The sequence below is a fragment of the Lissotriton helveticus genome, chromosome 10 (assembly GCF_964261635.1).
Source record: "Lissotriton helveticus chromosome 10, aLisHel1.1, whole genome shotgun sequence".
NCBI lineage: Eukaryota > Metazoa > Chordata > Amphibia > Caudata > Salamandridae > Lissotriton > Lissotriton helveticus.
The window spans coordinates 685,613,650-685,640,294 of NC_136071.1; the positions used below are offsets into that span (position 1 = coordinate 685,613,650).

General features: G+C 46.2%; 1 protein-coding gene across 15 annotated transcripts in view; it reads right to left on the bottom strand.

The window, feature by feature from the left end:
• KMT2C (lysine methyltransferase 2C) overlaps positions 1-26,645 on the bottom strand; it is a 1,799,940-nt gene that overhangs the window by 887,944 nt on the left and 885,351 nt on the right. For all 15 annotated transcript variants that reach the window (XM_078663231.1, XM_078663229.1, XM_078663237.1 and 12 more), the window contains one exon: positions 5,271-5,336. In XM_078663231.1, the coding sequence (XP_078519357.1) occupies positions 5,271-5,336 (66 nt within the window). The remainder of the gene's footprint in view (positions 1-5,270; positions 5,337-26,645) is intronic.

Below are 26,645 nucleotides of genomic sequence, written 5' to 3' on the forward strand. Positions count from 1 at the left end.
ACCCCGTATACAAGGAACGTGCGTAAAGGGTCATGACATGAAGCAGGCCTACAACCACAATGCAGAAACAAGGAGGGGAGCCAGTCCCAATACGGACAGGAACAACCAACCTCCAAGCCACCCCGGCATAGAGCGCAACCACGGCCCCAAGGAACAAGGGCAAGGCACGACCAGACAACCCCAACTCAGAGGGTAGCAGAGGGGCCAGACCACCACAGCAGCAAGAGGGAGGGAAGAGAGGGGAGGCAAAGATCAAAAGGCCAACCGCCCCAATCTGGAGCAGCCAGAGCAACGGTGTACAGGAGCACTGTAACCCCATCCTCCGAAGAACCAAGGAGGGTGAATGAACAGCAACAAGACGGAACCACCCATCAAGAGCAAGGAGACACTCATAAGAGACATAGCCCCTCACCAGAACGCGAGCACCGAAGTCTAACCCAAGTGTCCTCGCAGAACGGGGAGGAAGGGCAGGCCGTGAAGGAATCTCCGGCTAGAATCGTCACTACCGGATACATCGTTACCGAAGGTAAGTAAGTCGTACATCTGATAGAGACTATAGCCGCAGATTCCTTCACGTATAATAGAAACCCTAGAAATACCCACGGGGAAGGGGGGTCTGCGAAAGGGCTCCACCAGCTATGACAGGACAGAGGGTCTCACAGGGGACCAGACCTGCAGACCGGGCGAGTAACCCGGTCCTTCCCAGGCGAGAGGAGCCCCCACAAGCAGAGCACCACTAACCCCAGAGGGATGGAGGAAGAAGAGAGAGAGAAAGAAGAAAGAGGCCCCCACACTCACGATAGAGGAGCCAAGGGCAAGGCCAGAGAGGCCGAAGTACCCCACACCCCTCCAAGGCAAAAAAGCTTCCACCCAAGCCAGGGGGAGAGCTCAGAGGGTTCAAGGAGACAAGGGAAAAGAAGGTGAATCCACCCCAGACGGAAGGCAACATGCCAGCCAGAGCGGCGCCAACAGACATAAGCTGCCAGAAGCAAGAAAAAACAGCCCAGGGCCTCAGGAAGACCCGCGGACGACGCCTGACAAGGGAGAACACAGAAACATAGCCCACAGGACAGGAGCAGGAAGGTGAGGAAATGGTCGGGCACACGACCTCAAGAAGCAAAGCAACATACAGAAAAGCCATGGAGAACAGGCACCCAAAGGCCACCAGAACTCCCCAGTCGAGCGCAAGCTATATTACAGCTACCACTACCCCACATAGGGTACGTTAAGTCCCAAGACATGGGAACCCTCTTTGGAAGAACTTCCGCAGCAGAGAATAAAACAAAAGACCCCAGGGAAAAACCCCCTCAAAAGGCTTGACAAGCAACCCAAAGGAAAAACAGTAGGCCTAATCTCAGGGACAAATATGTGTAACAATTCCAGCAAAAAACACACACACAGTGAACAAAGGGCCGTCCATTAGCCAACAATGCCAAGTCCCAGAAAAAAGGACTCAATGGCCAGAAAACACACTCTACAGTAAGAGCGACCATCCCAAGAAGGTCCAAAACCAGCTCAACTCAGCAGTCACTGAGGAGGGGAAGGAGGAGGATGAGGATAAAGCGGAGGAGGAGGACGGAGCCCTGCCAGGAACCTTTGGATGGGGGAGTCAGCCGGGGCATGGAACAACAGGCTACCATCAAACGGAAGATCAATGAGTCGTTCCCGAATATTTTCTGGGAACACGCCATCCCAAAGCCAAGCATGGCGACGGAGAGCGATTGAGGAAGCCATGGCCCGGCTTAGCACCTCCGAGATGTCCAGAGCTGAGCGAAGTATAAACGCCGCTAGTTCCCGGCCATCCAATGCATGATGCCGTAAGTCCACCTGAACAGTCTCCGGGGAAGCTGCAGATCCCAGAGACTCAGCTGAGTCCAACAAACAGGAGGAGGCCCTAGCCAGGACACACAAGGTGTTAAGGGCCCGCAGGGCAGCCCTGGTCGAGGCGAACCTGTTGCGCCCCCAAGAGTCAAGCCAGCGGGCAGCCAGGGACGGCGGAGTCAACAGTGGCGGCAGGGAGGGAAAAGCAGTCCGCAAAAGTGGACGAGAGGGGCCCGGAGAGAGACGAGGGGTCCCCACCCAGCCTCGACCCGGAGCGGGACGAAGAGGGTCCACCGACCCCTGTGGCACCGCCCGGTCCGGCAGCTGCCGGCGCCGTAGCGGCGTCACCTCGGCCTTAGACAGGACCACCTTGTCAAAGGACCGAGATGGGCTCAGGGATGCGACCCGAGAACCGGCGACCTCCCCTGACACCACAGGGACTTCCGTGGGAGTTTGCGGAGAGGCAGAGGCGCCGTGGTCTGAAGGAGGGAACCAAGAGGGGCCGCACCCCAACAGTACCACATCCTCCAAGCCAGTCGGGGCCAGAGCCGCCGCCAGTGCCTCAGAGGGCCCCGCTCAAGGCAAGGGATCCGCTGACGCCCCATGAGGAGAAAGAGGAGGAGACGCCAGCGAGACCTGCAAAGCCGCTGCTTATGTCTCCATCTGGACACTCGGGAACAAACTGCGACACTTATCCACCGGGGAGCGACTCGCGTGACATCAGAGAAAGGTGAGGACGACGACCACGGCGGTATCTGAAGCCGTCTGCCGAAGCTGACCGAGGTTAGGACGCCGACCTGGGAAAACACGCCGAGAGTAGTTTCATCCGGCGCTCCCGCCGCGACTTCGGCTTCAACTGTTGGCACGCCTTGCAATCAGTGGTGCTGTGATCCTCCCCCAAACACCACATACAGATGAGGTGAGGGTCCATCGCCAACATAAGACCCAACACCACGTGCAAGTCTTGTAACCTGAAGGCATTCGCACACTGTTCCACCAAAAGAAGAGACAATGGGGAGAAAAAAGGGCCCCAAACAGGCCCGTAGCAAGGACCGGATACGCGTTGCATGCGGAAAAAGAAAAAACTGACGTAGGCGTGCCGGGGCGGGGCTTATGTGACCTCGCTGACATCACGTACGCAGACTACGCCTGGACGGAGTCGCATGATGCCGCCCCACCCCCAGCGAGCAGGGATGCTGTGGCAAAAAGTTTCCGGATCTAGTCTCACGCCTGGGGATAATTCTACGTGAAGGTATTTGCGGCTAGTAGTCTCTATCAAATCCATCTTTTCATGCTGGGTTCTTGCCTGATTTTATTAAATATTATGGTCATAAAACTTCATTCTTAACTTGCTGAATGCCTTTTCAGAGTCAAATGTGATTAAAGTGGTTTGATATTAGCTTGTAATGGGATGCCGATTATATTGTCAGCTAATACAACATCACCACTTGTTTGTCTATTTTTACCTAAGCCTGCCTTGTAGTGAGAGATTGTTGAAGGTCATATGGTATTTAGTCCAGTAAAAATGTTGGCATATAAACTTAGTAGTGCATTCTTATTTGTTTTGTTTATGCTTTCTTAAGATTTTTTTTTATGCAAAGTGCTCAGAATTCCATCATGTGGTTGGGATTATTCAGTGTTTATGATTGAAAATGGAGAATCATCATAGGGCGTGCATCAACACTCTGACGCAGACCAACGTACAGAGTGGAGCGAAAAAATATTTTAGTTTTTTCATATGTTGTGGGGAGCGAAAAGCATTTCTTTTGCCCGTCAAGATTTAGGATCCTCACAACACAAGAAAATCTAAAACTACCTGGGAAGTGTCCATCCGGTCTTTACTTCGGACCTCTCCTGGCAGGATTAAAAAATGTCTGCTCAGTGTATATATGAAATATTAGTATCAGCATTCATCAGCATCAGCATGTTTCGGCCACCAGATTGCCCCATAGGGTCAATGGCCTTCGTCAGGATTTGGATCCCAAGGATCTGTGCACTGTTCGCATGCCCCCTAATTCAAGTAACTTATGTCCTTGGGTATGAGTGGTGGCAGAAACATGTTGATACAGAACGCAACTGGCAGGGGTAATGGCGACTAATAATTAAAAATACCCCAAGTGGACATTTTTTAATCCTGCCAGAAGAGGTCCGAAAATAAAGACTGGCTAGACACTCCCCAAGGTAGTTTTAGATTTTTTTTGTGTTGTGAGGATCCTAAATGTTGACGGGGCGAAAGAAATGCTTTTGGCTACCCAACATATGTAAAAACTAAAATATTTGTTTGATCCACTCTGTACGTAGGTCTGTTGATGCGCGTCCTATGATGAAGCATGAAACGACTAAGTGTGTGCAGGCAGTCTTATACCAATTAAGGGTCTTCCACTGGAGAACCAAGCAGCTCCTACAGAAGTATATAGATTAAATGATCCCTTCCTTTCTTTTGTGTGGGTTGAGTGATGTCATTAGGGAGGACCAAGGGAAGGGAAGTACCTCTCTCCCCTCTGTTCTGCTTGTGTGTGTAATTCCAATGGAGATTTCCTGAAGCAGAACAAACCATGACTATTTTTTATTTATAAAACCAGTTGGCATATTTAAGAGCTGCTTTCCATTTGCAAATCATGACAATGAGGTCTATGAATAGCGATCTATATTTCATTGCTAGGTTGCTATTCAATTTCATTAATGGGCTTTAACACACCTGTAAAATAACATTTGCAAGGTAGCACGTAGATGATGTCTAAGCAACATGCATTAGGGGTCATTAATACAATTAAGGATTTCTTCCAACCAGATGAGTAATGAGACAGAAGGCATTATCAGAGTGCAATGTATGTTAAATCTTATGTAGTTTTTTATTTCACAATGGCAGTGACTTTTGTGAGCATGGAAGCAGCTCCTAGTGTCCAAGCTTAGGCCAGGTAAAGTGGGTTCTGGGTGGTAAAAACACAGAGCATAAAAACACAGTCAAGCTCACGTCCTGGGTGCATAAGCAGTACCTAGTGTCCCACAGGCCATATATTAGACACTGTCCTCAACAAAAAGCCCAGTTTCACATCATGCCTTGGTATGCCCTAGTAGATCTGCCCCTCCTGACTAATCTGAATGAAATATTCATTTTTTATTTTTTATTTTACATCATGTAGATTTATCAAATAACTCTACAGCTATTAGAAAAAAACAAGGAAGAAATATCATCCAACCGTAACTACAGAAGCGCTATGGCCCTGTAATCTGCAAAGAAGCTTTCTATTCACAAAATTATTTAATTTATAATACAACATAGTAGACAATCACTGGTTTTACTCTTATTCATTATTCTACAAACATAAAGTGACTGTCTAGAATGCAAATGATGCACCAACCTTCATACCTTATTATGCACATCCACATAAAAGAGCAAACTACAAAAGTAAAAGGTAAAAAGTGTTTTTAAAGTATTTGGAAATTACCTGGTACTTTCACTTTGGTGACAATCTGGGCTACTACTGGTGATTCACGCCCATCAGAGAAAGGCACTAAAACGAGAACAAAAAATAACAGTAAACAAATGTTCCAAAATATTCTAACTGACTAGTTCAACCAATCCTGAATTTGTGAAACTGTATTTTGACAGCATTCATATATGTGCAAAAACCTCCTAATGAGCAACTTCAACATGAAAAAACATTAAAATAGTTGCAGCTAGATATCAAGGTTAAATAGCTGCACAGGCAAAACAATTAAGAGTGTTACACAATGGGAATTTCAGTCATAGATGCATCTAAAAAATATGTTTTAAAAAAGGGTATGGAAATAAGCAAACTTCTAAAGCACTGTCGATCCAGATTTAACATGCCAACTTTCCTGCACAACATTTTTAGAATGAGTAAGACTAAGGATGCACAAAAAGAAACTTTTTGTGTGTACATTTAGTTTTTAATGTTCGCCATGTAACAATAGGATTGCTAAAAAGAACTCTAAAATAAAGGACTTGACATTTTAATAGACGATTTGTATTTATAAATTCAAGTGAAATGCCACCGTACCATGAGGACGAGTGGAAGGCAAAGGAATGTCCCATCTACCTTGCACTATTTAACACGATTTTCAGACTACAGCATATACGAGCCTCCCAACGAACATCACGTCACTTTCCTTAGTGAGGCAGAATTTTAAAAACTACCACACTTCCCAGGTTCTCCCAAGAAACTTTTCCTGATATTCCTGATCTCTTAAGAGTGTTCTCATAATGTGTTTGATGTGCATTCTGCATCTCGTTCATTACAGCTAATTTGTGCCACAGTCCTTCTAGTTCTCGACTGCAGGCTTGGAACGAGAACAAATGCTGGTCAGGCCACCTTTACGTTCACGTTCACATTACATTTTCATTTATAACTTGCTGATTTTTAACCATGTGTCGTCTAGCCAATTCTCTATCAGAAAATGTTTTGCCCCATTTATACTACACTGTGCTCTACTTTCAGATCTAGGTCACATCTGAAGACGCCTGGCTTATTTGTTATCTCTCATTTCTGTGCAGGAGAATCACGTGCTCAAGGAGAGCTTTTCTTTCATGTCATTGAATCAGTCTGAGGAAAGTGATTCTTTCCACCAGGTCTGCACCTGTGTTTGGAATTTGCTGCTCAAATATTGTCATCTTTTCAAACAAAAAAGGTAAAATCTTATGCTAGTAAGGATTAGTATGTGTAGCTCTTCAGGATTTCTCACCACAGCTAACTAAGCCAAGGTTTCACAATGTTACATAGTGAAGAACAATCACAGGACTAAAGTCACCATAATGACGTTTATCGATCTTCAACCCCCTCTTCTGCTCTTTTTCACAAACTCAAACCATCACTACTGGGTCCCGATCGTTCCTGTTATACTGCAGTGATGTTTAATATGCAGCTCTGACTGTTGGGCACTTGGTGAAGGCTGACAGTACGGTAACGAAGGCTTAAGTTTAGTGCTTATTTGAAGCGCTGTGTCCTACACTGTGTTATGTTCTAAGTCTCTGCATCATTTACGGGGGCCTCACTGGCTCTACTTACATTGCAAGGCTGACTTGAAGCCTTTTTTTCTGTACATTCTCCTGGATGTTTATTGATTCACAAGAATTAATTTGGTCACATTGATTTTTCCACATCATGACACTAAACTAATGGGTTATCATACATTTGACCTACAAATATTATAACTCTATTGATCCAAGAACTCCAAGTCCATAATTTGGCATGTATCAGCATATTACAATTATAACAAACTTTTGGGACACTTCCGTGTCTGAAATCACATAATCTGAAGTATTTCTGCCATTGTGTAAATAAAGTAGTGTTGACTTTTGGGTGGTCTTGGAGTTCCAGCTCTTTCTCATTCAAATAACTACCGGTTAGTTTCTGGCAGCTGCTCCTCCGCTTCTTTGAACTGCAATGCCCCCCACGGCCTTCGCAGTGTCATTGTCCTCCTTTACTTGTTACAGTGCTTTGTCCACTGCCTGTCCGAAGAGGACCTCACCTGGCAAATAGATCACAGAAGCCTGTACTTCCGGTCTGAAGCCTGAGACCCTCAGACAGGTGTCTCCTGAGTGTGGTGCCCATGCACATTTGTCTACTGACTGTGTCTGCCACATCCTTCTCAGATTTGAATCCGGAGATATTGATGTTTTTTCCCTCCTGGACCACCGCCTTGGCTCTCTTGTGGAACTCCTCTGAAAGGTGTTGCAACAGCCCTTCGATCGCGTCCCATTGCTGGTGGCCATATTGGTTGAGGCGCGTATTGGAGATGGCTATCCTCTATTCTGTGGCCACCTCTCTCTCCATCCTCCATTTTCCTGCCAACCAGATCCAGTGTCTTATTCTCCTTCTCTGGTAGTGGCCCGTTTATGTGGGGGCATTATTCCTCTCTACTGCAGTTGTTATAATGATGGAATTTGTAGGGACGTCCACCTTGATGTATTGGGGGGCCCTGTGTGGAATGTTTGTACTCAACACAAATGGTTATTGGTCTTGCCATGGCTGGCTCTCAAAGTTTCTTTCCCTTGATCAAGGATGCTGGGAAGCATAGGCAGATAAAGATTTGCTTTCTGGGAGGGCATCAGGATTTTCAGTTAGAAGAGTCTTCCTTTTCTCTCTCCGACTGGACACCATATGCGTCAGCTGTCCTTTTGATGATGCTGTTGTACTTGGACAGGTCGCCCAGGAGCGGAGGCATCGATGGGTAGTTATCCACACCCTCCTCAGAATTCTGCATAGAGGTCGTGCCATGTGTCCTCAAACTGGCCATGTTCCTTGAACGTTACAATCTAATTGTCCTGAAACTCAAAGAACTGTTCTTCCTTAAGCAGTTCTTGAGTCAAGGAGGCATCGATGTCGGCCTGCTCATCCTCTGCGGATCCTGAAAGCCTTGTTGAAGTAGAAAACTCTGAGGGATTTGTGGAATTCCTTCCTCCCTCTACAGCACCCACTGGCGTCAAAGGTTTAGTCAAAGGCTTACTTCCATAGATGTCCTTTGTTTGTGACCCGCACAGCTCCTTATGATTGGGCTGGCCTTCAGGCGCCGGATGTTTTGGCGCTGAGACTGCTTTGGTGGACTTAGAGTCTCAGGACTTATGGCTGATTACGATTTTGGCAGTCTGACCGCCCAAACGCAGCATCAGCGGCCGCCAGAATATCAGAGCTGGTGGTCTTCAGACCACTGTATTACAAGTTTACCACAGTGACAGTGGTGTGGCAGTGGAGATCTTGCGGTGGTGGTGATTATTTTTCCATATGTATCTATGCTTTTGTGAACATTTCGACTGCATATGTGTGGAATGCACATATATGCATGATTCATGTGGAAAAATGAATAATATGCACTATCCCCTGATGGGGGAGTTTCTCCTGATCGCACTCTGGTTGTAAATTCAATAAATTCAATCAATGTAATTTCAAACGTTTTTATGCTTCTTTTTTTCTTGTTTTTCTTTTATCTTCTTTCTGGTTTATTACTTGCTTCAGTAACATTAACCTTTATTTACATACTTCTTGAGGTCTGCCCAATGCATTTCGGGCTGTGCCCTTCATCAGGGGCCTTTCTCTGAAATCATAGAGTTTAACAGTCAGCATACTAAAAAATAATACATAGGGTGAAAATATACTGCGTTTTTTAACCATACTGTTCAATGAGTGCTCATGATGCATGCTTTAACCCGAATGGTGAAGAAAAATATTGTGATGAAGAATGCCATGAAACATACTGCACATTTTTAATAATCATACGTGATGCTTTCAAATAATATGCTTCCAAAGATTACAAACAATTACAGTTGAAGGAATAATGGCCGTCACGGTTCAACATGTTGGCTTTCTCAAAGAGAGAATGCGTGAGGTTCACGTCAAGGAATCAACGTGTATGATGATATATCCCAAGTGCACGTGATAAAAACTGTTAGCATAAGTGCAAAGAACGAAAAACGAACGCAAGTGCGCTAAACAATTTAAACATTGCTACTGTGAACAAAGAGAGAATGACATGGATGGGGTTCACGTGAAAAAAAAAAGAAGTGCACGAGATAAAAACAGTTAGCATAAGTGCAAGGAACGTAAACTGCAATTGTTTTAATCTTTGGAAGCATATTTGTTAAAAGCCCAATCACCAGAATATGTTTTCCATGCTGAGTTCACATTTTCATGAAACAGGAACTGGATACAATGCTTAAATATTAAAAACCAACTATTAAATAAGTAATTATGGGCTAAATCAGGGTTTACCAAATATACTTACACTTCCTAATCACCAGCTCAATATCATCACACCTACTCCTGTTTACAATATATGCAATACAGGATATATGTAAAGTCAACTGAATTTGCCATTTGTGGGAAAGACATCTTTCATAAAGTTCTCGTTATATATTCTTTGAAAAATTCTATTTGGAATTTTGGATCTGCACACTGAGAATTTACAAACGGGATATTCATTGCATGCGTTTCCTCTAAAATGGGAAGAGATAGTGACAGACTTTAGAGTAGAGGTCTGCAGTTGCACTGTAGTTGCACTGTGTTTAGTTGCTTAGGTGCAGAGCCTGCCTATCTTTTTTACTGACAACAGAAAAGGGGGAGGGATGGAGGAGGCGACCCCTTCATCTGGCTTATGTGCTATGTAGCACCAACTATCACCCATTGTGTAGGCTATTTGCTCATTTTTCTCTTGCCCGTGAACCCAGATGTGGAGGCCATGGGGTGGAGGGGGTTGTGGGGAGATGGGGGAATCCGATTTCCCACAACTCTCAGGTGAAAACAAGAAAGGAGGAGAAAGAGGCAGGCCCTATACCCCGCATACATGCAATATAGCATCAATTATCAACCCACTGTGCAGGCTGTCCCTGGGCGAAGCCAGGAAAAGGTAGGACAGGGCCAATCCCCTTGGTTCTAGTCTCTGGGAAAGTTAGTCTGTTGGTTGAAGCTTTTAAATGCCCCAATATTGGTCTTCAACTTTGGTCTTCGTTGCTTGTTTTTATTGAAGGCTTTAAAAAAACCGAAATTTGCTATTTTATCTAGTGGTTTGCCAAGGTTATAGTCTACTGTGGACTACAGAGAATTTCTGGTATAATTCCAATATCGGATTTTCTTTTTAGTCCTGTTGTTACCATTTGATGAAATTGCATTTTTGTTTTTAGTCCTATTGCTGAATTTTAAATATGGGTAAAAGAAGGCCGCAAATACCCCCGGATTCCCAGAGAAACAGGAAAATGCAATAGAGGAAATTGGTCCCCTGATTTAAGAGGTGAATTCATTGCTAAATAAGAATGCTTGTGCTGAAGGCCCTTTGACTGGAGGTGGGGATACTTGCTAACATTTTATTGAAAAGACAAAATCAGGCCAACAAAGGACATTTCAGATCTGCAGAAGTGTTCTCTTCTCTTCTGCCAAATTACATTTTGAGTAATCTAAATTCCTTGTGCACTCAGTTCACAAAAGTCTAACTGATTTAAATTTCGACCACTGATACTGCTAGTGGCTCTTTAACAATGACTGCAGATGCCTACATGCTAACTGAAGAGCTACGTCGTGGAGATTACGGATTTAAAGTACAGTGTAAATGATTTAATTATTTTACTGAAAGTAGATTTGATTCCCAACTAAGCGTAATGAGCGACGCGGTGAGCATCATGGGGTGGCAGAATCTAGAATGAAAGTATATCCTGTAGCCCTCTAAAAAAATACAAGAACTTTTTTCTGCAGTAAGTACCTTAGAGGGTAGGACATAGATATTAAACAGCCCCAAAAGGTTCGCGACAAAAGCCAAAGGAGAGGGACCGGAAATCAGAGCGTGGGGCATGATGTATCTTCACAATTTGGACTGATGACTTGAGGTATTCCTCACACCCAAGAAATACCCCTCAATAGTATAGCTTCTCGGACAGGGCCACAGGCTGGAGTGTTTTTAGCAAGGGGTCCTCATCATCATCTTTGAACCAACATACACCTTCACATCCTAATTCAATCCATTCCCCTACAAACAATCAAAATTTAAATATTATTTACATGATGCAGATTTTAAAACCATGTTATAGCTCGCACGAAAATTAGGAGTCCTTAAAGAACAAAGTAATTAACTGGTTCCGGGGTGTTTGCCGGGTCTACTCCATTGTTCAATCCGGCATCGTCTGTGCCTTTCGTTTTTCATGCACGTCTCAACAATTGGACTTTATTGTACCTAGGCTGGCAAAAGTAGATTGCTCTTGAACTGACTACCACTAGTCAGGGATTCCAAGGTTCAGCTTCAATTGAGATTGTTATAACACCCCCCGGATATATTAAAGATCTCAAAACTTCTAAAAATACTCATAATTGCTTTCAAGTAGATGTTTGGAGACTAAATGTAGATAATAGTTCCTCCATTCAGGATATGTTCAGAAGTTCTCTGGTTTGACTGACTCAAATTATAAACAGAGGAAGTACCATTAATGACATGGTGCTCTTAACTTAATGTTCGGATTTCTAATGGTCCAGTACTCAATTCTCCAGCTGTGGATTATTCAAACGATGGAGCTTTTATTCAAAACAATAATAGTTCACACACTGGGGATTATTCAAGGTTTGGTACTTAACGGGTGGATAGATTAGACCACTGTGAATCTCCTAGTAACTCACTTACAAGCTGGAATATAGCTGGTTTGAAATCGAAAATAGTTTATCTGGATTGGGGTAAATTTATAGATATATTTGATCTGTGTCTTTCCAGGAAACCTGGTCCACTGACCCGATTTAAAGCATGGGATATAAAATATTCATTATCGAGGCCCCTGTTCCCAAATTTAGAAGACCATCAGGCGGCAAGATTTCCTGGGAAAAATCATCTCTGGATTGTACATTGCACCACATCACAGGTTCTGATGGCATCTTGGACAGGACTCTAGTTTCTCGAGCAGTAAATCTATTGCTTTTATTTAGAACAGGGGTACTCCAAATGCCAGAGAGTTTAGCATCCAAAAACATTAGATCAAATTATGGATCCCTTTACTAAAGATCTCTTTAAATTCTTGCTGGGAATTTAATGCTTTGTTTGAGCCCCTCGACTTTTTGTTAGAGTTGAGGAAAAAGAGGATGCTCTGTGGGGAATTCCAACTCTGAACTCTCCTGCTAGATCTAGCCAGTCAGCGGCTACCTTCCAATTAGCTACCAGTTACTCGTTCTCACAGCCTATGGGTATGTGATGACCGCTCTAAATCCAACATAAATTGCCAAACCTACTTTTAGGCGAGGAGAATAAAGTTTCCTTATAGATTATGTAATGTTGTAAAAAATGAAAGAAATATATGGCACACCCTTATCTTTATCTCAAAAAGTCCATAGCTATGTATAGGACAAATTAATTGGCTTTATGTATAGTACGCCAATACACAATTTCTCTGAATTACTAAACTGTCCAAATACTTTAGACGTTTCCAGAAAGCAGAATCCACATCACTGGATTTTCCTTAAAGAAGGGATTCTTTTTATTATTAAGCCTCCATGATACAACAAAGAAACCGCCAACACGTGTTTCGTCTTCCCAATAGACTTTGTCAAGGCGGGCGGCGTACTGTCTTTCACATTAGTAATATGTCCCTTCGGCAGTTAGGCTGATTTCTCATATCACTGCCAAAACAGTCTTCATATTGTTCTCTATTAATCTCACCACCTTGCAGCCTTTGTGGTGTGTAATGGCGCATACGTTCAAAAGACCTCAGAATTATATATATATACCAGAGAGGAGAAAGCAGGAAGCACATTATAGCTGGATGGCCGAGCACTGCAGTGTGCCTTCCCAATGCAGAGGGCAAGTTGTACTTGATGTCTACGCGGCGGCCCGGCCGTGGGGAAGAGCACCATCTGCAGCCTGAGGACACGCCACCCACGGGCTGTAAGAGGCTGTCAGTTCAGAACTTTTCCGAACGAAATACAGCGCACTGCTCATCAATGCATATATTCCTGCCTGTATTCCTCTGGAACTCACTCAGAGTAAATAATGAACTTTTAATTTGGAATTTACAGGCACACTCGAAGACTGCAAAGAAACAAACCTGAATGCAGAACTCAAAATCCCACAATGCTTTGGAAAATATACTGCTGAATAAAGCTAACGCATGCAGGAATCAGGTGTGCTTTTTTCCGAGCCCATGAAGAAGGGGCGTGGTGCCCAGAAACGCGTCGGCAAAACTTATAAACTACCAGAGAGGAGAAAGCAGGAAGCACATTATAGCTGGATGGCCGAGCACTGCAGTGTGCCTTCCCAATGCAGAGGGCAAGTTGTACTTGATGTCTACGCGGCGGCCCGGCCGTGGGGAAGAGCACCATCTGCAGCCTGAGGACACGCCACCCACGGGCTGTAAGAGGCTGTCAGTTCAGAACTTTTCCGAACGAAATACAGCGCACTGCTCATCAATGCATATATTCCTGCCTGTATTCCTCTGGAACTCACTCAGAGTAAATAATGAACTTTTAATTTGGAATTTACAGGCACACTCGAAGACTGCAAAGAAACAAACCTGAATGCAGAACTCAAAATCCCACAATGCTTTGGAAAATATACTGCTGAATAAAGCTAACGCATGCAGGAATCAGGTGTGCTTTTTTCCGAGCCCATGAAGAAGGGGCGTGGTGCCCAGAAACGCGTCGGCAAAACTTATAAACTACCAGAGAGGAGAAAGCAGGAAGCACATTATAGCTGGATGGCCGAGCACTGCAGTGTGCCTTCCCAATGCAGAGGGCAAGTTGTACTTGATGTCTACGCGGCGGCCCGGCCGTGGGGAAGAGCACCATCTGCAGCCTGAGGACACGCCACCCACGGGCTGTAAGAGGCTGTCAGTTCAGAACTTTTCCGAACGAAATACAGCGCACTGCTCATCAATGCATATATTCCTGCCTGTATTCCTCTGGAACTCACTCAGAGTAAATAATGAACTTTTAATTTGGAATTTACAGGCACACTCGAAGACTGCAAAGAAACAAACCTGAATGCAGAACTCAAAATCCCACAATGCTTTGGAAAATATACTGCTGAATAAAGCTAACGCATGCAGGAATCAGGTGTGCTTTTTTCCGAGCCCATGAAGAAGGGGCGTGGTGCCCAGAAACGCGTCGGCAAAACTTATAAACTACCAGAGAGGAGAAAGCAGGAAGCACATTATAGCTGGATGGCCGAGCACTGCAGTGTGCCTTCCCAATGCAGAGGGCAAGTTGTACTTGATGTCTACGCGGCGGCCCGGCCGTGGGGAAGAGCACCATCTGCAGCCTGAGGACACGCCACCCACGGGCTGTAAGAGGCTGTCAGTTCAGAACTTTTCCGAACGAAATACAGCGCACTGCTCATCAATGCATATATTCCTGCCTGTATTCCTCTGGAACTCACTCAGAGTAAATAATGAACTTTTAATTTGGAATTTACAGGCACACTCGAAGACTGCAAAGAAACAAACCTGAATGCAGAACTCAAAATCCCACAATGCTTTGGAAAATATACTGCTGAATAAAGCTAACGCATGCAGGAATCAGGTGTGCTTTTTTCCGAGCCCATGAAGAAGGGGCGTGGTGCCCAGAAACGCGTCGGCAAAACTTATAAACTACCAGAGAGGAGAAAGCAGGAAGCACATTATAGCTGGATGGCCGAGCACTGCAGTGTGCCTTCCCAATGCAGAGGGCAAGTTGTACTTGATGTCTACGCGGCGGCCCGGCCGTGGGGAAGAGCACCATCTGCAGCCTGAGGACACGCCACCCACGGGCTGTAAGAGGCTGTCAGTTCAGAACTTTTCCGAACGAAATACAGCGCACTGCTCATCAATGCATATATTCCTGCCTGTATTCCTCTGGAACTCACTCAGAGTAAATAATGAACTTTTAATTTGGAATTTACAGGCACACTCGAAGACTGCAAAGAAACAAACCTGAATGCAGAACTCAAAATCCCACAATGCTTTGGAAAATATACTGCTGAATAAAGCTAACGCATGCAGGAATCAGGTGTGCTTTTTTCCGAGCCCATGAAGAAGGGGCGTGGTGCCCAGAAACGCGTCGGCAAAACTTATAAACTACCAGAGAGGAGAAAGCAGGAAGCACATTATAGCTGGATGGCCGAGCACTGCAGTGTGCCTTCCCAATGCAGAGGGCAAGTTGTACTTGATGTCTACGCGGCGGCCCGGCCGTGGGGAAGAGCACCATCTGCAGCCTGAGGACACGCCACCCACGGGCTGTAAGAGGCTGTCAGTTCAGAACTTTTCCGAACGAAATACAGCGCACTGCTCATCAATGCATATATTCCTGCCTGTATTCCTCTGGAACTCACTCAGAGTAAATAATGAACTTTTAATTTGGAATTTACAGGCACACTCGAAGACTGCAAAGAAACAAACCTGAATGCAGAACTCAAAATCCCACAATGCTTTGGAAAATATACTGCTGAATAAAGCTAACGCATGCAGGAATCAGGTGTGCTTTTTTCCGAGCCCATGAAGAAGGGGCGTGGTGCCCAGAAACGCGTCGGCAAAACTTATAAACTACCAGAGAGGAGAAAGCAGGAAGCACATTATAGCTGGATGGCCGAGCACTGCAGTGTGCCTTCCCAATGCAGAGGGCAAGTTGTACTTGATGTCTACGCGGCGGCCCGGCCGTGGGGAAGAGCACCATCTGCAGCCTGAGGACACGCCACCCACGGGCTGTAAGAGGCTGTCAGTTCAGAACTTTTCCGAACGAAATACAGCGCACTGCTCATCAATGCATATATTCCTGCCTGTATTCCTCTGGAACTCACTCAGAGTAAATAATGAACTTTTAATTTGGAATTTACAGGCACACTCGAAGACTGCAAAGAAACAAACCTGAATGCAGAACTCAAAATCCCACAATGCTTTGGAAAATATACTGCTGAATAAAGCTAACGCATGCAGGAATCAGGTGTGCTTTTTTCCGAGCCCATGAAGAAGGGGCGTGGTGCCCAGAAACGCGTCGGCAAAACTTATAAACTACCAGAGAGGAGAAAGCAGGAAGCACATTATAGCTGGATGGCCGAGCACTGCAGTGTGCCTTCCCAATGCAGAGGGCAAGTTGTACTTGATATATATATATATATATATATAAATATATATATAAATATAAATATATATATACACATCAAAAAGGTTGCCCAGAACGGAAAGGCCCACAACAGGTTTATTTCGCTGAAAACTTTAATGAAGGTTGTCAGATGAAAGGTGAAAGGCATGACAAGGCAAAAGTTTAAAAGCCGACGCGTTTCGTGCTCATGCACTTCTTCTTGGGCTTGATTTCCTTAGGCATGCACCAACAGTTTTTTAAAGCCCCTGCGTTTTACTAAATACCTGCCCCAGTGGGCGTGGCCAGTAGCATGGCCTTCTGGTACTAGTGGTACTTCGGTATTTCTTCAGTGAGTTTGCGGTGCACCCCAAATATTAACAGTTCAATTAGCACCACAGTGGGTCCTTGTGCATCCTTCACGCATTCACTGGCACATTTAATACCTCCAAAACAGCTCCTGTCCCTTTTTCCCAGGTCCGCATATCGAGCGTCTCCAATTTGTACGGCGAGCCTACGCCGTGGAAAGAGCCCCGCTGCGCAGTGGCAGACCCTTGGAGACGCTCGATATGCGGACCTGGCTTTTAAACTTTTGCCTTGTCATGCCTTTCACCTGACAACCTTCATTAAAGTTTTCAGCGAAATAAACCTGTTGTGGGCCTTTCCGTTCTGGGCAACCTTTTGGATGGATGGATGGATGGATGGATGGATGGATGGATATATATATATATATATATATATATATATATATATATATATATATATATATATATATATATATATATATATATATATATATATATATATATATATATATATATATATATATATATATTCATCCACCAAAAAACAGGGAAAAAAGACATAGCAAACATACAGCCGAACAATGATAAGTTCCGACCTACTAAAGCGCCATCATTATAACGATCGGTCACGACTTCACCGATATGGGTTGCCTATTAGATTATGTAATGTTCAACCCTTGATTGGCATCTAAAGGTGGATATGATTTTCTGGCCTAGAATAAGACAGGAACCAGAATTCGCCAGTGCTATATATAAATAAATAAAAAACTGTTTGCTAATCTGGGGATAGAGATAAGTAAACAAGCCAACTGGACAGCAGTAATAACTACATTATATCCCCAGAAAAGATAATCCAGGAAATATATCAACTCTTATCCCTGTGCTTTCCATATTTGCTTGCACGGAAACATCCAATTCTGAAATAATGGCTCCACGTGGATAACTGGCAAAGCGCTTAAAACTGCTCTTGACTAGGAAGTGCCCATTGCTATTTTGAACCACCCGGTCTATTATAATTCAGACTGATTGGAAATAAATGTACTAATCTTTGTTATTTAGAGCAATAAGAAAGCTGAAATATTGGTCGCTTTATTTTTATTTTTTTAAATGTGGAGTGAAACTGGTGGAAAAAAACACAGGAACTAAATTTTAGATGCCTTTTAACAAAAAGTCAGCAAGGGTTTTTGGCATATTATTGTCAATCATAAAATGTTTCATTACATGAAACTAGGTCCACATACAGAAGCACAAATGGGCTAAGCATTTTGCTGCCCTTTTGGGTAAACATGGTTGATTTCCTCCTATTTTCATTTAATCTAATAGTTATTCTTATGACCAACAAGTATAATCCTGGTTCGCTTTTACAATTTTCCAAGAATGATGAGCTTAAGGCAATAAATGCTCTGAAAACAGGGAAAGCTCTTTGATTAGACAGAATTCTATGTCAGGACCGAAAGCTTCAGATTATGCATTATTCTCTCTTCACTTTATTTAACATTTCAAACACAGCAGCCAGAAATAGAAAACGATTTTCAATCATCAAAGAAAACTACAACTCCCTACAACCAGGGAGGCAAATCAGTCCATAGTCCTTCCACCATCTCTAGCACTCCTGGTACTTAGTCCCATGTATGTCCTTCTTCCTCCTCTTTCTTTGCTGCTTTGTCAGCCAGATAAGTGCTCTATTTCCTTTTTGTCTATTTAAGGCCTTCTTGTTATATTTGAGCCGTTTTGTGGTTCTGTTGTTTGCCTAGGTGTGGTATTTTTATATTTTCCTGCTGTCACTTGGTGTTTTAGATTCCCTGCCGCGGGAGCGTTTATTCCGCTCCTCACGCGGCTGGCCCCCTGCTGGTGCGGTGCTTAATCCGACCGCTAGAGGGACTCTGCCCTCTCGTGGCTCTCGCGGCGTCGCTCCTCACTCAGGAGTCGCGCGGCGCGAGCAAGGAGTTTGAGCCTGTCCCTGCCTGCCTCACCGTGACGCCCGAGCCCCTCGGGCCGTATTTTCACTGCTTTCCTCAATTGAACGCCCTGGCAGGGGTCCGTATCCTCAGCGCTTCACGCGCTTTCTGGCCGCGCTCGGTTGAGCGTTGTATTTGGCATGAATCCCGCTGTTTTTTGTTCACGCGCTGATGCGCCTTCTGAACCTCACGCATTTCGTGGAACGCGCACCGGGAGGCAGAGGGCGCGGTCAGTTCTGCTGAGGGCCGTGCGCGTTGGGGGTAAGTGCTGCCTCCCATAGTAATCCTTTGGTTTACCCATAAAATTGCGCAGCCAACCAGCCTGCCTGTTATTAGGAGGGTCTTAAGCCCTCTATTGAATTCTGTGCACAGCACTTCTAGTGTGGCTTCTTCATAGTGAGTGATTTAGTGACAAGGTTGCATTTTATTGTAAAGCCATTTGGGCATTATTGTTGGTGACTACGGCAGGCCACTCTGAATATTATGAAGAGGAGTCACAGGGTCATTTGCCATGGGACGAGGAGTTCTTTGAGGCGGTGGACACCTCAATTTATAGAGTGGTCAATGAGGTTGTTGCTCCAATGGAACAGCGCCTTTCAGAGAAAATTGTGCAGAAATGTGCAAAACTTGCTGACGGGCCCCACTGCGGAGGCTGGCCAGCAGTCTGGGGAGAACCCTCCGCCGGCTAAAAAACAGCGCCCTGAAGGGGTGGGCTTGGAGGCTTTTACGAGCCTTAAATCCGCTTTTATTGCGTCGGGGCTCCCCCGGAGGACGCCCTGCAGGAACCCCCTTCCATCGCGACGGATGGTGATGGCACACAGGGGAATACCGACGATGAAGCGGAGTCTTCACTGCCTTGGCTTTCGTCGGCGGCTCAGTCAGCCTCCGCCGCTACAGCACAGGAGGATTCTGACATGCTCAACCCCGACGAGATCATGCATCCTCGTTCGGCGGCTTGGGTGCCTGGCGATAAGGTGGCCAGGTTTGTGGCTAGGAGACTTTGAAAGCCTTTGGAGAAGGAAGCTCGAGGTTGTCTGCGTGCTGAGTGCCCCAGACCCTCTTTGGAGAATAAGATTGCCTTTACCCCAGAGCTAGATCCAACAAGCATTTACAATGCAATGGTTTCGCCTTCCGGGGACTGTGCCGCATCTGCGCACAAGCCAGGTGGCGGGTGCGCGCGCACACCCAAGTCCTATGGCTCACAATGAACTAAGTAACAAGAGTGTTTATTATCTATGTCCAACTGACATCAAACAGTCAGAGAACGCTGATGGTCTGTATGGCAGTGCCACCCTGTTAACCTGTCTAGATTAAACGTTTCTGCAGTGCACCTTCGGTATAAGCAGCGCTTAACTGTCAGCCCTTCGTGGGCGAGTTGTAGAATGTTCACTTTTAAATGACTACCCATATAAACGTGGTACGATGGTGCCGGTAAGAAGTAATAATCGGAACACTCACCCGCTACTTAAAATGTTAAAATGGTTACACTCACTGTCTGTACGCTGCCCACGTGAGATCCAAACAACCATGCTCGCGACTGCACGGTTCTTGTACAAGACCACTTACAGTAGAAGCTTATTTTTATGTGGGGTGGTGAGGGTCACAGTTGGCTATCCTTTGGCTTCTACCGCCTTTCGTTTCACTGATCCCAGGCAAGCGCCGTGGATCAGGCAAAACTGCCGGAGCCGCCATATTTGGTGGGGGAAGAGAGGGGAGGGTCACGGAGTCAGGAGGAAACAGACAAGCGGGAGGGAGGGGGAAGGAGAGACAGGAAAGAGAGAGACCGTCGCTGACACCCGCCGGAACCCAAGCGAAGGATTGAGAGGGAGGCGGTAGAGGGGCTACCGGTGCTCAGAGGTAGTTGCGGGACCCGCACCCTCATCGGACGACAAAAAAGAGGTGCATGAAGCGCCACTGGTCTCGAGCCGGCCACAGGCGGTGACGCACGAGAAACGCAGCTTCAGGCGGCGCTGGGAAGGGAATAAAAAACAACTAGACAACATGAGACGGGATAAACGAGACGAGGTACACGTACAAACACGGGGCATGTGTTAGAAACAAAGAGAAACATTCACAACAAGAGGCATGTAGAGACCACAGCAAAGACACAGACAAAGACGTAAACAAACAGGGAGACGACATGAGACGGGATACACATGCAAGAAAATTATAAACAAAATGCTGCTTACCTGACCGGAAATAACAACTTCCTGGCAACTTAAATCTCGCCGACCACTCCGGCTAAAGGCACTTTCAAAAAGATGGAAACATCACGAGAAAAAAAAAACCACACGCTCACAGCCGCATGACATGATAAAAGGGGCAGGATGAGAAAACATCGCCGGAACGCCCACGAATCGCCTCGGACCAATGGAAGTGAGAGGCGTGACAAAGGCACCATACTCTTCTCAAAAGTTTTCGCCTGCGCGAACGCTTCTGCGCAGTGGACGCCAGGCGAAACCTAAAAATGGCCACATTCATGGCGAAGTTCACGAAGGATCCCAGGAGGGGTATCGACAGATCCTGGCGATCCTGTCAAGATAAGTTGATTGATGCCATTGGGCCAATGACAAAAATTCTTGACATGGCCGAGGAGGCGAACGTTTCAGGGACTCCCTTTTCCCCAGAGGTTCTCTCTAATTGGGCCCAGCGGGCTATTATTTTTATGGGCAACGCGAATTGCGCTCTGTCCACCGAGCGTCGGAGTTTTTTTTTTATTAAACTGGATCCCAAACTGGGAGATATGGCCTCCTCTGAGGAGGCAGGTGCTGTGGCACAGGAACGCCTTTTCGGTGACCCCTTTACAAAGGAGCTGGGGAAGTTTGTCGCAACTTTCACTTCACTGGACAAGGCCCAGTCCAGTATTAAAAAGGTCTTTAACCAGCGGGTTTTCCATGTGGCCGGGCGAGGCAGGGGCCGCTCTCCCGGCCGCGGATCGCAGCAACCCTCACGCAGGGGACAAGGCTCTGGCCGCGGACAACATAATACTTCCGCAACCTACAACAACTTCTACCAAACACGTGGACAAAGATTCCGAGGATGTGGAGGATTCAGAGCAAACTCTGGCGGCAATTCAAAAGTTAGTGTTTTACCAGCGACTCATGTGCGCATTGGGGGGCGACTAGCGGCATTTCGGGGCACTTGGGAAGACATAACTTCAGATGCATGGGTTCTCCAGACCATTCAAGGTTTTCATATAGAGTTCCACGGGGATCCTCGACAAGAGGCTCTTCCTCATCCGATTTCTTTCAGCGCTCGTGATTCTCAATTGATCGACGAAGAGGTTTCCAAATTGCTTCGCAAAGGGGCCATTCGCCGTTCAACACTTCATCCCCATGGTTTCCTAAGCAATATTTTCTTGGTAGACAAGGCAGACTGTGGCCGACGTCCTGTCATCAATCTCAGGGACTTCAACGGCTAGTTGGTGTATCGTCATTTCAAAATGGAGGGGATACCCCTCCTCCGCGACATTCTCCTACCAGCCGATTGAATGATGCGTCTCGACTTGAAGGATGCCTATCTGGTTGTGCCTATCCATCCGCTGCACCGCCGGTTTTTGCAGTTCTGCTGGAAGGACTTAGTGTTCGAATTCACAGCTCTTCCGTTCGGTCTGTCCTCAGCACCATGGTGTTTCACCAAGGTGCTTCACCCAGCTTTGGAGTTTCTCCGGGCTCAGGGCATCCGGATGATCATTTATTTGGACGATCTGTTGCTCATGGCGCAGTGTCCTTGAGTTCTTGCCTCCCAACTCCAGCAGATGGTATGTCTGTTGCAAGATCTGGGGTTTGTGATCAACTGGGCCAAGTCGGTCCTGCAGCCTTCACAGGAGATAACTTTTCTTGGGTTCGTGATAGACTCTGTCCAAGCGACTGAGTCTTCTGTGTCGGAAAATGGTGAAGATTCGTCACGAGTTGCACCAAACAATTTCAAAGTCCCACATTTCTCTACGCCATCTGGCCCGGGTGGGGGGCCTGCTTTTTACCCTTCAATTCAAGCGATCTTCCCGGGTCCTCTACATTACCGTGCACTCCAGCGCCTCAAGGCGTTTCATCTGTGAAGGGGGAGATCTTGAGATCATATGATTCTCCTCTCGGAAGAGGCCAGAGAAGAGATAACGTGGTGGTTGTCTCACATGGAGGCCTGGAACGGGCGGGCGATTTTCGGGTCGATTCCGGACCTGGTCATAGAGTCAGACGCCAGTCGTTCTGGCTGGGCGCACGATGCAGGGATTTTTCCACCGGAGGAGTGTGGTCTGCAGACTAGCAGAGTCTCCACATCAATTGTCTGGAACTCTTAGCTGGGTCCTTTGCGGTCCAATGCTGGACCAAGGACAGGGTGCAATCCTGTGTACTTATGAAGATTGACAAAGTTTCCGCTGTCCGGTACGTCAATCGTCTGGGAGGCTCCCGTTTGCGTGCTCTGGCGAACTTAGCGAAAGATTTTTGGACCTTTTGTCTAGATCACCACATTTCACTCACAGCGGAGTAACTTCCGGGGCAGACCAATCAGGTCACGGACTGGCATTTACGCAACTTGTACGATTCCAGTTTATGGAAATTGGATCCCCAGATTTTTCTGTGGGGCCCATTCTCAGTAGACCTCTTTGCCTCCAGCTTGGACAATCAGTTTCCCCGGTTCTTCAGTTGGAGGCCGGATCCGATGGCAGTGGCCACGGATGCCTTCCTACAGGACTGGACCACGGAAGTCGGATATGCGTTCCCCCTTTTTCGATGATCACAAGAGCGGCGGCCCATATCAGTCGGCAAGGGGCAGAAGTGATCATGGTGACACGTTATTGGAGGTCTCAAGTTTGGTTTCCGATTCTTCTGGAACTTTCTCGGGATTTTCCAATCCTACTCCCCCATCTACTTCTGAACCCGGAGGGGATGTGTCACCATCTGATCACGCAGGGACAGCTCCGTCTCATGGCGTGGCGGCTTTCCGGCAGCGTTGGTCGCTGCCAGGCCTTTCGGAACCATCTGCGTCCCTCTTGTCAAAGGCTTGGGCGGACAGCACCACGAAGCGTTATAGGTCCGCTTGGACATGGTGGCTTTGTTGGTGTGTTCGAAGGGATTTGGATCCCGTGGTCGCAGATGTTGTTCACTTCGTGAATTTTCTAGCAGAGTTGGCTTCTGATGGACTGGCGTACCGCTCAATTAATGCGATTTGTTCGGCGATTCCTGCAGGTCATTCCCCGCTCGATGGGAAGCCAGTTGGGGAGCATCCTTTGGTCTGTAGACTCTTACGTGGTATCCGGTTGTCTTTACCTCCGGAGCCTCGGTATTCGGTCCGTTGGGATGTCAATTTGGTTTTGAACCTCTTTTTATCTTGGCAGCCTAATAGATATCTTTCTTTGAAGGAATTATCTGCGAAATTGGCTATGCTGCTATGTTTGATCTCCTGCAGGAGGGTTTCAGATATTCGTGCGTTGGACATTTCGGCGAGGAACTTCCCGCCAGAGGGAGTAGTTTTTACAATTGGACGCCAAACTAAGTCTCACACTCGCACCGTGTCATACCCGGCTTTTCAGGATACTCCGAAGTTGTGTGTGGTGGATTGTCTTAAAACCTATGAAGACTTGACCCTAGAATTTCGTCCTCCGGGCGAACAACAACTGTTGATAGCACTCAGGAAACCGCACAAAGCGGTGTCTTCTCCTACAGTTGCAAGATGGGTGCGTTGGGTCATGAATGAAGCGGGTATTCATACGAGACAGTTTGGTGCTCATTCCACTAGAGGAGCCATGGTCTCTAAGGCGTTTGCGTTGGGAGCGCGCCTAGAGGATTTGATGCGAGCAGCAGATTGGTCTTAAACCAGTGGTGGATGTGGCTCAGTTGGTGGTGAGTAAACTTTAAACTAGCATAATCTGAAGCCTCCAGTCCTGATATAGAATCGGAATTTGCCAAGCAGGGTGACGGTACGTTCCAATTCTATTGAGGACACGGAGGCGAGGATTATCCCACCCGGAGCATGATGGTGCGAACCCACCCGTATTGGAGTAAGTAAACACTTTTTGGGTCCTTTTTGGGTTCAAGTCGTACTTTGGTAAGTAAGCACTTTTAGAGGTTTTTGCTAATGTCTCGTGGAGATTGTTTATCGAAGCTTGGAGCTCTGCGAACATTATTGTAACATTTTACAGGTTCTTATGTTCGTCATTTCCTGATCATATCTTGTTCTTTCTAGGAAATGATGGTTCAAAACAAGACCAGTGACAATTGAGTGTACTTCGCGTGAAGAAAGAGGAGGAAGAAGGACAAACATGGGACTAAGTACCAGGAGTGCTAGAGATGGTGGAAGGACTATGGACTGACTTGCCACCCTGGTTGTAGGGAGTTGTAGTTTTCTTTGTTGATGGACAATCGTTTTCTATTTCTGGCTGCTGTGTTTGAAATGTTAAATAAAGCGAAGAGAGAATAATGCATACTCCTCGCCTCCGTGTCCTTAATAGAATTGGAACTTACCATCACCCTGCTTGGCAAATTCCGAATCCTGGTGACTCAGTTCATTCCGAGGTAACTATTTGGGTCCTTTCTGTAATCAAATTGTTCAACATTATAACTCCTGGCGCCACTAAACTGGCCCACATATGGCATGTGCAGGAAGCTGGCTCTTTACATAGTGAACCAAAACGATGTACACTGTGTAAAGAGTCCGGTTAAATCCCAATTAGTTTACAGAGGCACAAAGGACATTCCAAATGCTTTCTTTTGTGGTAGTGTGGGCAAGCAGTCAGGCATATCAGAGGGTAGTGCTAAGCATTTGTTGTACTCACAGAGGCAATAAATGAGAGACACAGTCAAGAATAAATCAAAGACCAATTTAGAAAAAGAAGTAGTACTTTTATATAAATGTTGATACCAAGAACTTCGTTATTAAGTAAGTCATTTTTAAAATATTGAATTTTCTAGGTAATTAAAATAGTCACTTTATTGAGCCTTCTCATGGAAGGAAAGGCATAGATAGCATACAGGTATTTTATATCGTTTTCCTGAGGTCTACTTTGGGATTAAGGATTCTCAAGAGCCAAGGTACCACCAGCAGATACTTGTTACCTGCCTTGGGGCTTCTGGTTGCAGAGGTGCTGGACGGGTTGGTAGCAGTGTGCCCTATGCCAGACAGAAGTGGGGCCACTTAGAAACAGACTGCATTGGGGACAAGTCTGAGAGCGCCCAATAGGGGGGGTTCGGTTCACCAGAGTCCTGGGGAAAAGGGGGCACAGCTGGTTTGTCGGTACCCGGGCTGGGAAACTCATGTGCAATGTGAAAAGGTCGGCTGGGCTCTGTGCATCCTAGAGACTTGAGATTGTTGGGCTCGCCAGTTGAGGGTGTAAAATCAGGACAGCTGGGCCACTTTGTAAATGGGTCACTGCCGTTGCTGTTGTCCCTCAATGGCTGCTCGGTCGAGTTCGGACTGGACTCACGGTTTTGTTTGTTGCAATGGGTCCGGTACCCAGGATATTGGTCCTATGCAGGGTGGCAGGTCCGACCTTCAGGAGCACAGGTACCTCTTCCTGGAGGTTGCGGTATACGGCTGGCCGTTGAGTGGCAACTCTTTGAACCGGAATTTGCTCTTCGGTACCTGCAGACGAGTAGCTCCTCTACTCCAAGGGAGATTGCTGGAAATTTGTTAAGGGCTGACAGTCTCCTGTGGTTCTTGGAAGCTGGTCAGCTGCAGGTTGAGTCACTGGTCACAACTGTCGAGACTTGGTGAAGGCAGGCGGGGTTTGGCACTAAAAGTACACAGTCAACCCTCTGTTCCCACTTTCTTGCAGCTCTTCTTGATCTACTGAATCTAAGTTCCTGGTGTCAGGGCTGCTCAATACTCAATTAAGGGGTGTTATGGGCAGTGATAGGTAGTAGCAAATGACTACCTACCTTTAGGGTGTCTACACCCTCTATATGACCACTTCCTGTGGGAAATGGGAATATCCCTGACCCAGGGAGCCTAATTTCGCCAAAACTAAGATGATGGAATTCTAAAAGGCGTGTTCACTTCAGGCAGCCCACTTTAGGGGTGGTACTAGCCTGAGAGGG